Source organism: Meleagris gallopavo, chromosome 2, assembly GCF_000146605.3.
Source record: "Meleagris gallopavo isolate NT-WF06-2002-E0010 breed Aviagen turkey brand Nicholas breeding stock chromosome 2, Turkey_5.1, whole genome shotgun sequence".
Taxonomy (NCBI): Eukaryota; Metazoa; Chordata; class Aves; order Galliformes; family Phasianidae; genus Meleagris; species Meleagris gallopavo.
This window is the reverse complement of record NC_015012.2, coordinates 17,684,170-17,695,764: the sequence shown is the minus strand read 5'-3', so window position 1 is coordinate 17,695,764 and position 11,595 is coordinate 17,684,170. Positions and strand designations below refer to the sequence as shown.

The 11,595-nt window shown below is 41.8% G+C and overlaps 1 protein-coding gene across 7 annotated transcripts in view; it reads left to right on the top strand.

Annotated features, from left to right (window-relative positions):
* Positions 1-121: 121 nt before the first annotated feature.
* Positions 122-11,595, top strand: part of MARK1 (microtubule affinity regulating kinase 1) — a 54,947-nt gene continuing 43,473 nt past the window's right edge. For 2 of the 7 annotated variants that reach the window (XM_010706682.3, XM_010706681.3), the window contains exon 1: positions 125-326. In XM_010706682.3, the coding sequence (XP_010704984.1) occupies positions 255-326 (72 nt within the window). In that variant the 5' untranslated portion in view covers positions 125-254. Of the gene's footprint in view, positions 327-11,595 lie in introns of all 7 variants that reach the window. The other 5 variants (XM_010706686.3, XM_010706688.3, XM_010706687.3 and 2 more) reach the window with 5 other exon arrangements.

Sequence of the window (11,595 nt, the reverse complement as noted above, 5' to 3'; positions counted from 1 at the left end):
CCCGGCCTGCCCGCGGCTTGCGGGCTCCTCCGGCGCTGCGTGCTTGTTAGGCTGCCTGCCGGCCGTACTGCTCTTTGTTTGGTCTGCACCTTGGAGATGGGCTCCTGCTTTCCTGTTGCTATATTCCTTCCTCTGGTTTGCTTTGTGTTTTGTCTGTGTTCTCGGCCTCCGTATGTCCCGAGTTGATTGTTTGGATCTTCCTTTGTGTTCTGCTCAAACATCTTTGCGCTCTTCCTCTGCTCCACCCGGACTCGATGCAGTTGAAGCGTCGTGTTGTTCTCCATTGTCATGACCTTCCCGTGGAAAATAACACATCTCTTGTCATGGTAGGCAGAGTACCCAACCAATTCTAAAGGCCTGGACTTTGTCTGGCCCTTTCCGCTGGTGGGAATTGCTTAAGTGGGCGCAGCATGGGAAGTGTGAAGGTGAGAGAACCAAGATTAGAAGAGTTATGTTTGGAACGTGGACTCGATATCATTGGTTGCCTTTGGGAAGGTGAAGGTGCGGGAGCGCTCCTATGAAATGTCTCACATGTGGTTCTACCCATTTTCTTGTTGGGTGGAAGGCCATCAGTAGGAAACGAAGGGAGATGGTGAGGTAGGTTAGAAGAGGAGAAGGTGTTTGGGGGTTATGGTCAGCATTAGGCCTTGCCTGTACGAGGCAAAGAAGCTGTGTCTGCTTGATGGGTTATTGAATTATATGAAGAGGCTTTAGTGGGTGAAGGTAGCAGAAATATGATAATGTAGTTAAAGAACTAAAGGCTTTAATCTCAGTTGCTAAGTGAAAATTTAATTGACAAGCAACATCAGCGTAGTTGAAACTTAAAGCAAGTAGATGCACTTGGCCCGTCCTCATTATTTGTTCATGGACTGCCTCTCCTCTGTTGGTGTCAGAATTGAAGCATGCAAGTCCTTGAGATGAAGAGTGTTTAGATTTAATTAAATGACAAGATCCCAATTTGAGTGATATGTGTTACTTATGAGTTTCTATTTCAAATGTATATAGGAATGTAGAGGAGGGGTGGATGACAGAAGGAGATAAGAAATATTTATGCATAAACCCAGGAGTACAGTACATAAGATTTGCAAAGTGCATTTACACAAGGCAAATGGAAATATTTTCAAACATCATCAACTTCTGTGAAATGAGAACTTCATGTGTTAGTAGTTCATTTAGAAAATATGCTAATTTTGAATGGTCTGTTTTGACAGCTAGATATAGGTAAGGATATATTCTCTTCTTTCAGAGAGGGCATTAGGCTTATAAAATTTGGTTTGTACAGAATATCAAAGTCTTCAGAATTGCACACTTGCTACTGCAAATCTTGGTATAAGTCTGTAACCTATTACTAATGAATATAATCCTCTAGTCAGATGAACAGTAAAGGGCTGTTCAGCAGTGAGTTCCCAAATCTGCCCCAAGTAGTTCTGGTGCTGTTGTGAGTGGGGTTCTGGAGCAGGGATCCAGGGAAGCCCTTTGGGTGTTGCTGGACTCCCCCGCCTCAGAGCTAAAGTGAGGAATGTGGGGTGAAGGAGCTGGCCTGCTGGTGGCTTCAGAGCAGCAAAATCCCTTGGTTTAAAATGGACTCTGTCAGGGTGAGGTGAGACGCTTAATTTACTCTTAATGTGCTTCCTCCTACTAATAAGCACTAATGGACTGGCAAAGCATTTGTGCTGTCTGGATGCACGAAGGTTGGCTAGTAAGCAGTGGTAACTGGGTGGTGAGACCTTGCAAGTAAAGGGAGAAGTTATTAGAAAGGGAGGGCTGGGAAAGCAGGAGCCAAAGAGCAGTGTGAGTGTTTTTGGCCTGGTGAACTAAATCCCTCTTTGTAGTGCATATTTTCAATTCCCAAGCACTTCTATTAGTGAAGCTCTCAGAAGACATGCAGTTAACAGTGATCTTCCTTTCCCTCCGCCACGGCTGCCTCTCAGAAGTGTTGCTCCATTGTGCAGCTCTCAAGGGACAGATTGTAGCTCTGCATCCCGGAGAGAGCTGATTGATGGCTCTGAGTACAAACCTACGGACACGTCCAGCTGTGCTCTGCACATGGCGTGAGTTCGTTACATGAAGTCATCGGGACCTACCCGACCACTGCCACCCCTGCTCCCTTGGCAGCTGCCAGCAATGTCCTTTTAGAGAAAAAAATGTATGTATTTGTGTATATATTTCCAGTGTACCCTTTTCTTAGTGAGTATGCAAGCATGTGTTCTGACATTAGAAAAACAAAATCAGATATAGCACTTGTCATAAAAATATACACGCCTTGAAGATTCATGGGAGCTCCTGGCTGGATGTGTGAAAACTGTGCAGGTTTCCACAATTGTTTGTGCCTTGTATGCCACAGTGCCCTCAGAAGGTAGTCCAGACGGAATAGGGTCGTGCAGCAGATTAGCTGATAAGCTCTTATCAGCAAGATGGAGTGAAAGGTAAGAGGGCTGATGACAGTGGGCAAACAACAGGTGGAGGGGAACGGTCGTTGTGGAACAGTCAGTATGTGTGTAACTGATAGGGCTGTGCTATATAAACTCACACCCATTTTTTCCCTCTTCCTGTTCTCCCTTTTATCTCCCAGTGCAATATTTTAATTTTTCTAATGCATATGTCTCTAAGTGTTTTTCACTGGAAATTCTATTTCTCTTTCACCAAAATTATGTTTAAAGAAACAAAATACAGTTGTCATTTTTCTTATTGAATGGTCAGTTGGGAAAGTTGAGGGAAGTTGATGGGGGGAGGCAGCACAGTAAAGATTATTTTTATGCCTATTATCAGCTTTTTGTTTTGTTTAAAGTGAGGGGTAATAGTAACATTGAAAATAAATGTTCTTCTGTTTTGATTTTGTATATGTAGCTATTTGCAGCTTGCTCTTGGTAGCGCTGTGTAGGCTGCTGTAGGTAGTGTGTCTGCATTCAGACAGTTGCAGTTGGGGTTAGTTTGGGTGAACGGAGCTTCCCATCTCTGCTGAGGCTGCAGGAGGAGAGGGATGGGAATCTGAGTCTGTGAGCTTGCAGCTCTTTTGTTTGCATTGAGTTGGGATTAATTGAGGAAAGAGGAGCTTTTGTGTTTTCCCCTTTCTATTGTACCGTACAGTGATTAAGTTTGGGGTTGTCTTGAACTAAAGCAAAAGAAAAGAAATGTGTTGGTAATATATTCTGTTCAGTGTGTTTTGAGAGTTCTGTATAAGAAAAGACACATGGAGATGTGGCAGTGGGCTCTATGCCACTTGTTCCAGTGTTACAAGTGGTCAGGGAATGCTGTAGGTTGCTTCTTCTGACATAAATGTCTCCTGCTTTGGCATAAGAGTTTTGCTGAATTTGATAGTGAAAGTCATTTGATCTTTCAAAGATAGTGCTGTGGCTGTGCTGTGGCATCCTCCTCTGAAAAGGTTTAAGGCACTGTTCTGTGCCACGATTGCGTGTTGGCTGCAGAAGAAGCAACAACCAAGGCAGGAGTGCTGGATGGTGGTGCTGGCCGAGGACGAACATAGGAACTGTCTGTCTTTTGGCTTACCTAGCCACTGCTAGTGAATGTTATTCGATGTCATGACAGAGGGGAGTCTTGGAGCAGGGTAGTATGGTGAGATGAGGTGATGAGATCTGCATCGTCGTGCAGGTAATTGCAGCAACCTGCACACCCCAGCTGAGGCTTCACAGGGAAGAGGATGTCTCAGGTGGTAACAAAAGCAGATGTGGCGAAGGGTGCTGTCTGATAGCAGAGCCTAGGGGGCAGCTGCATTTCTGAGGGAAGCTGGTTGAATAGGGCAAGAGTGGAGAGGATGGGATGGAGTGATAAGGTCCGGATAATAATAATTATACCGTGTTTAATTTATTTCCTTTTTTTTTTCTTTGCCTGGATTTGCTTTTGCACAATAAGAACACATGGCTTTGATTTGGACAGAGGGGGCGTGGGAGAAAGTATCTGACAAGAATTCTTTCTTTCAGTGCCTTAAGCAGAAGGATGGCCTACTTTCCAGGCCTTGTGGGTTCAAGAGTACAGCTGTATCTTTCTTATCCACAAGAGAAGGGCTTTCGCAAACTGGAGAATGCCTGTATTTTTTTTCTGTGTACGATGAGTTTCCTTGATCATAAGAACTCCATTAGGCTGTGTTTGTTCGAATGGTGAAAACGGGGCACGTTCCCCCAGTCTGAATGTTTCTGTTTCCTTTGTGCAGATTTTTTTATTTTTTTTTTAGATTTTGGCTCAAGTCTTGAGCAAGCTCCTAAGCTGTGGGGAAAACAAGAGAGCAAGGTCCATTTTATTATGATTTTATTATGAAATGCATTAACAGTTTGGATTTACCCTTCCGGGTGAATCACAGGTGGGACGGGCGATGCACATTTCATTTCTTTTTCTTTCCCCTTTCTGTAAAGAGAAATATTTTAGAGCAAATGAGCATGCTATCTAGCTTCATGCTTCACTGTTTTTTCTAGGTGTCGTAAAGGAACCCAAGTTGCCAGAGTTTAGAAAGAGTTAATGTGGTTTGATTGTACTGCTTGTGTCATTTCACACTTTGTGGGTTTCTGGAGGTTCATAGGTACACGTAGCATTAGATTGTTTGTGGCTGCTGTTCTGAAAACTATATGTGATCAGTGGATTTAAATGCGTGATGAGAACAATGAGATTAAGTTGCAGCCAGCATCGGGTGGGGGATCTCTACATCATCCTGTCCTGAGCCTGCAGAATTGCTGTTTGTGTTAGTATGGCTTTTTGTTTTCTAACTCTGCATTTAGAATGTCTCAGTCTTCTGTAAAGGTAGGGTTTGTTTTTTTCCATGGTACCTGATTATGATTGGAAATGAATGTTTGCACCGTCACTGTGGTAAGCTACTGCCGTGACAGTTGCTGCTCTTCAGCAGAGGGAACTCCTGTTGATTTCTGCTATCAACAGCTCCAACACTAAGCAAAGTAATATTTCATTTTTATTTTTAGTGCAAATAGTGGGATTTCTCTAAAACTATGTTTTTGGTCAGCAATTTGTATTTTCACGTGCAGAGTTATTTTCTTGTTCTCAGAATTTAGTGGAGACCTATCCTTGAGCTCTTACTGCTTTTAAGAGCACTTCAAAGTTCCGTGCAGATTCGTTGAGGAACTGCTGTATAATCAGGACAGAGATGGTCTTACTGTTAATATGGACCTCAAAGTCTGTGGTGCAAATAAAGCCCTGAAACAGATTGCTAGAAACTGCCCTGCTAACAGCTGGAGTGAACTCTTCAAGTGTTAACATTGCAGAGCTAGCATTTTTATCCATGGTGCTCAGATATTATCTTTTTTTAGCTTCAACTTTTGTTTCCCTTTTCTTCTTTTCCCTTTTTTTTGGTTGTTGTTCATATACATGTATGTTTATGCCCCGTGCTGCCCTCTGGATTAAGTGTATTACATCTAATTTGCTGCAGACAATGGTGTGTTTCAAACTTCGCTTATTTGTGTTGTGGCCGTGACATGATCTATTATTTTGTTGTTGTTGGAAGCACAATGCTTGCTTTTTGTGTTTTGTTTGTTTTTTATCTTTCTGGAATTTCAGAATCACCATTTTTTTTCCTTTTTATGACTTAGTAATTCTTTTGGGTCTTCGTTCTTGAACATTCGCTCTCCTCTAGGTAGTGGTATGCTAAGAACAAATGATCTCCCGTTGAATATTTCTTGAAAACAACTAAGCAAGCAGGAGAGTTCCATTGAAACATTCATATCCTTCAGTGTAATGAATATAGCACAACTGAAATCTGAGGCAGTTTAACATTCAGTAGTAATGATGCAGCTCGATGGAATTTTGATGGGCATCCTAGCAAAGCTGAGGTTAAAAATTCCAAGTGGCTCAAATGATCTAGTTTGATCTTACTTTACCCAAGTAGTAACTGAACATGCTTTAACTAAGAACACCAACTTATCCTGAAAGCCATATGTTCCTGTTTGCAGTAAGGCATCTGCACAGTTGCATTCAGCTGGGCTGCAATTAACCTTTCAAGCAATGAAGTGGATGAGCCCATGGAGCAGTGCCATGGCTTAGACTGTAATGCTCAATCGATGGTGTCCTGATGTAAAATCTGGAAGCATAGGCTTTTGGTGTGTCTGTGTAGAAAGTAAGATTGCTATGCTATTCTACAATTCTCCGTTTGGTTGGGACTGCCACTTTTAGGTTCTTGTAAATCATTATGGAAAGCAGGCTTGCTGTTCTGCTAGAATTAATGTGTTGTCTGTGTGCCTTTGAATTTTCCTTATTCTGTTTTTTTGTATTTGGATCCAGCAGGAGTTATTTGCTTCTGTTCTCCTGCCGTTCCTATACTTGTGGGATATTTCAGGTGTAGACTGTGGGTGAAGCAGTGAGAAGTGCCTGCACTTCACTGCCTTTTTAACATAGTGCTGCTATGATGAAAATGACTCTGTAAAGGCTCCTGCTGAGCTGCTAAAGATGTAAGTGCTTAATAATACTTGTGGCTCCTGGCTCTTTGTGTACAAACTGTTTCAAATTTGGGGCATCTTATAGTAGTGCAAATTGTTATAGAAACCTATGTTCATAATAGAATAATCCAGTGTGTTGTGGGGGGAAAAAAAAAGGCTCTTTTTTCATGTCTGCATGTTTCTTAGCACTGCCTGGAAGAATATGGAATCACAGAATGGTTTGTGTTGGAAGGGACCTTTAACACCATCTTGTTCCAACCCCCTGCTATAGGCAGGGACACCTCCCTCTAGACCGGATTGCTCACAGCCCCATCCAGCCTGGCCTTGAATTCCTCCAGGGAGAGGCAACCTGTGCCTGTATCTCACCACCCTCACAGTAAAGAATGTCTTCCTAACATCTAGTCTAAATCTATCCTCTTACAGTTTGAAGCCATTTCCCCTCGTCCTGTCTCTGTTTGCTATTATAAAAGTCCCCCCCCAGCTTTCCTTTGGGTCCCTTCAGGTACTGGAACGCTGCTACCAGGTCTTCTCGGACCCTACTGTTCTCCAGTCCTCAGAAAGAGGACTTCTGATTACAGTAAGCCTTAGTCAGTTTCTTTGTTTTCATTTCCAAGATGTGTACCTAATCAAGAAGCACTTTCAAAAAATGAGCAGTAAAACATTCTTTAAATTATTCTGTCTTTTGTAGTGTTCAGCTAAAGGCTGGCTACGTCTGGTCAGTCTTAGGGAAGATGGATAGGCATGGCCCTATTATATTGAAACATCATCTTAACTGTAGAGCAGTGTCTGCCTTGTTTGATGTGACTCTAAGGTGGGTCAGCAGTAAGTAGAACAGCAATCCTGTTTTATGTTTAAACATGGAGCCCGTGGAATTCACAAAAGTAGCAAATAAGACAAGCTAATCAGAGCAGAAGATGATATCCAGAATATGATAAATGTTAATAGATTCAACAACGCTGTATTTTAAGCAAATGCAGCTGTGACGTGGATAGCGTGGATTGCACAGAGCAACTGTACTTTTCACCCCTGATGGAAAGTGCTGCTGTAGTGCATCCATGATGGCACAGCCCAATGGATGCACAGAGCTGCTGGATAGCCCATGGCACTCTTTGGCAAGAGCGAGTAATGGAAATAATACCGGTGACAGAGTCTAATTGTTTTTATATTATAAAGCAATAGCAGTGCATGATAACTTTAAAATCTCAAGCGGAGACAAAATTAGACAAAGTTGTTACGTGCTATCTTCTATTAGATGGATGTGGTTGGAAAAAATAGCCGAGCTTCTGGATGGAGCAGGCTCCAGCAGGGCTGGCTGGCTGGGCTGTGCCCCAGGCTCACCTTGTGGTAAAACCTGCAGTGCCTCTGCTCTGGCTACCAGGGGAGGGCCCAGCCTGTCTGCTGGTGCAGCAAGGCACACACCTCGAGGTGAGGCAGCCTGAGTCACCCCGAGCTGCTGCTATTTTCAGCCCGGAGGAGGCTTGCCTCCTGCCCGCCTTCCTGCACTGCTGGTGGATCTCATCTTTTCCATCTTATGCAAATACTTGGGAAAAAATAGAAATAAAAGTAAGGAAAATGGTTTTTTGCTTGTCTTCAAGCAGCCACCTTTTTTGGAAAAGGCCTCTTGACTGCAACCTTAATCTTAATGGTTATTACCTATGTACTTGGTCAGGTTCATTTTCAACCTAGTGATAATCTCAAACCTGCTACCACAACAGCTTTCTTACACACTTCCCAGTATCCATCTGTCTGAGATTCTGTTAACCCACATTCGTTAAGTTGCCGGACACTTACTACCTGTAATTTCCTATTTTATCACCTTCCTCCCCTCCCCCTTTGTTTTTCCCACATTTTGCTTACTAAAGTGCTTTTGTACTTGGGTTTGCGTAGCCACTGCCAACTTCCTTATGCTTCTCACCCTTTCTGGGACCACTTCCAGCTTTGCTCATGAGATAACCCAAATCAATACAAAGCTTTACTAAAGCTACGTAGTTGTATCTCCTGTTTATCCTTCATGTAATATCCTCTTGGTTGGATCCCAGGGTGCGTGTTAGTATAGGAATGGTCTGAATTGTCCAGTTAAAGGGAGTGAAAGAATGCTTTGCTCTGGGTGGGCTGAGGGGAGTTGGTTTGTTCTGGGGATTCTTTTTGGAGTTACAAGCAGAGAGGATTGTTACCACTTAAATTATTTGCCAGTTGCAGACTTGACTGTCCCCACTCTGCGTTTCCTTCCTCCTCCCCAACCCCCAGTGACATTACTGTGCTTTCTTCTCTCAGATGTCATCTGAAAGTAACCAAAATTGTGTTATGATTAGTCAGAAGGGATGCACGATTTTATAATACTCTCTGTAGAGGGTTATTTCGCGATCTCCAGTAACACATGAGGAATTTATTGTGATAGAACTGCAGAGCTGGGGGAGCTGAGTGTAGGAAATAGCACAGTATGCACAGCAGCAGTGTAAGTTACTTGTGCTTAAACAGTAAATATCTGAAATTCCTTCTGAGAGTGCCTGCTCGGCTGCAGTTGTATGTAAGTATCTAATTCTTAGATGTTGCTGTCATTACTTAAAATAAGCACAAGCATAGCTCAGAAATTCAGAGAATCTTGCACAATTAAGATGAGTCTGAGTTTTACCATGGAAATTACCTTACTCTGTTAAATGCTACATTGAGCTTTTACAAAGGATATTGGAGTTTCCCACAAATGGATTGTATGTGTAATGTATTTATTCATCTCTATTCCAGATAATATTATCGATTGAAGGTAATAGAATTCTTTAAAGCATTCTGGCTTTTATTTAGTAAATTTCTTCCAACAAGAGTCAGATTTTCTTGCCTTTGCAGTTATCATAGCAGGGACCGTGTACTGGCAGCTGCAAAAAAAGAATCAGGAAAAAGATGTTGTTTAGTGAAGAGTTACAATAGCATTTTCTCCTTAAGGTCGGGCTCCAGAAGGAGCAACAATTGTAGTCATTTCACACAATGAGATGTATACAGAAAATATTAATAATACCGTCCCTGAGCAGTCTGTGCCATGCATGCGTGTGGGTAACAGCTTTTCAAATCTTCATCTCTGAATTTGGTATGAAACAAACAAGGCTGGCTGCTTTTTAGAGATCTTTCTTCCAGCGATGGACAGATGATGCACACGAACAAAGAAAATGTATGAGAGCGCTTCATAATGCAACTCTTGCTCCATCTACTGCATAGCGCAGAGAAATCTTATCTGCAGAAAGTCAGTGTGAGCAATTTGAGTTGATCTAATAAAGGCGCTGGGATTAGTTGATGCAGGGCATTGTTATTGGAGAATGTATGGCTTATTGTGGTGGTTGTGAGCAGGCTGACAGAAATCTGATAACTCAACCCGTGCAAAGAAAATAAACTGATGAAATAACCAGCATTTAAAGGTCCTTTCTAGCAAAGCTATTCTTGCCTCTCTGATGAGAAACGTGGTGATTTTCGTATGAAAATCAAAATATTTTTGAAGTATTACAGGATACGTGTTCTGTTGTTGTTTGTGTGTTTGTGTTTTGTTGGTTGATTGTGTGACCTTTTGGGGAACTTCGTGCTTTGGTGTTGCTGTCAGCTTTTTCGCTATTTCTCATTAAATACATTTCCAGTAGTGTATAATATTTTACTTAAATGGAATTATTTTCAAACTGGTGGTGTCAGGACTTCTGCAGCAGCAAAGAAGATGCAAACTAGGCTCGTATGCATCTTTTTGTTCTATTTCCCTTCGTATAGTTAATAGTTCAGTAGTTAATAACTATTAACCCAAGGAAGCTAAACCAAATACAGCAGTTGACTACTGGACTAAAACTAGTAATGATAAAAAGAAGTATCAATAGTACATCATCTGTTTTCCTAGTATTATCTTGATTTAATTGAAGATATTTCCAAGACTGGCTCAGTGGGACTTCAACAGAGGAAAGCAGTAAGTAAATTGGGAGTTAGAAGAATATGTTGACAGGTAGTACAGTCACCATATGAGTAACTTAACTGTGGAGTTAAGTTTTTACTCTGAGATAATTTTGGAGAAAGGGTAGAAAGGCTTTCCAAATTCACGTCAGTTGTTGGATGGTAGAAAGATGGTAGGAAATGAATGGATTCAAATTAATTCCTATTTTAATGTGAGCATCTTATCAGGTAAGCCACTTGAACTGGACAGTTGTAGACTGTAAGTGCCTTATTTTACTGCTAGCCAGTCTGATTTGAAGTATGACCAGCACAGGAGAGAGTGAATAGTTGCCGCTAATGGTGAGCCAGAGGTCACCACTGCTGCCAGTGGTTACTTGCTGTCCCTCACCATCTAGAGGTAGATAGAGAAGTCTGGAAGTGCCTGACTTTGACAGCTTGCAGGCTGGGAGGAGGTTGGAAGACTATAGCTAGGGATCTGTGATTCCTCACCCACTGACTGTCAAGGTCTGGAGAGAGAAAGCCTTGGTTATTTTCTGTATTTTTTTCTTCTTATTGTTGGCTTTTGTTTGTTTCAATGTCTGTATTTATTTTGAATACCTGTTAGCTTTTGTTCAACCCTTTAGTCATAAATTCCTTGTATTCTTAAGCTTCATCTGTATATGTATGCATACACAAATAACATTATTTCTTCCAGTTTTTCACATCTCTTTATTTTAATGGACAGTAAAGAGTCCATTAATTCAGTGTCTGTTGTTTTTGCAATGTTTTTCCCTTCACTTCTTTTGCTGACATGCACAACACAGATTTTTCATTGGTTATTTTACTTCTTTTTCTTGAGTTTGGCTTTTGCATTTCTTTTGTATGCTTGCATATGACTTCTGTTTGTGGCTTGAATTCGGTACATTGACAGATGTCTGCAGTATGTGTCAGCCTGTTAATATTCATAATCAACTGTATCAGCCTGTTTAAAACTGTAAGGAAATATTTTTAGCTCTGTTATATCCTTTGCAAAATCTCTGAGGAACATTGCTGTTGGTTGCTTTTCTTTCTTCCTCCCCTCCACCCCTGGATTTTGGTAGTTTGTGATGCTAAATAACTGGAGGCCAAAGTTCATAACAAGTGGTTGCTTGAGTGTAGAAGAAGGGGGCTCCAAGGAGATGTTGTCTGAGTACAGCTCAGCTCATGCACTGATTGTGAAATGGAAGCTGATCAAAGGGGCAGTGTTTGGACTGCCTCAAGTTAAGCATAAATGTGTGCAAGTTTGGGAATATGTTTGCCAAGCTGAAGT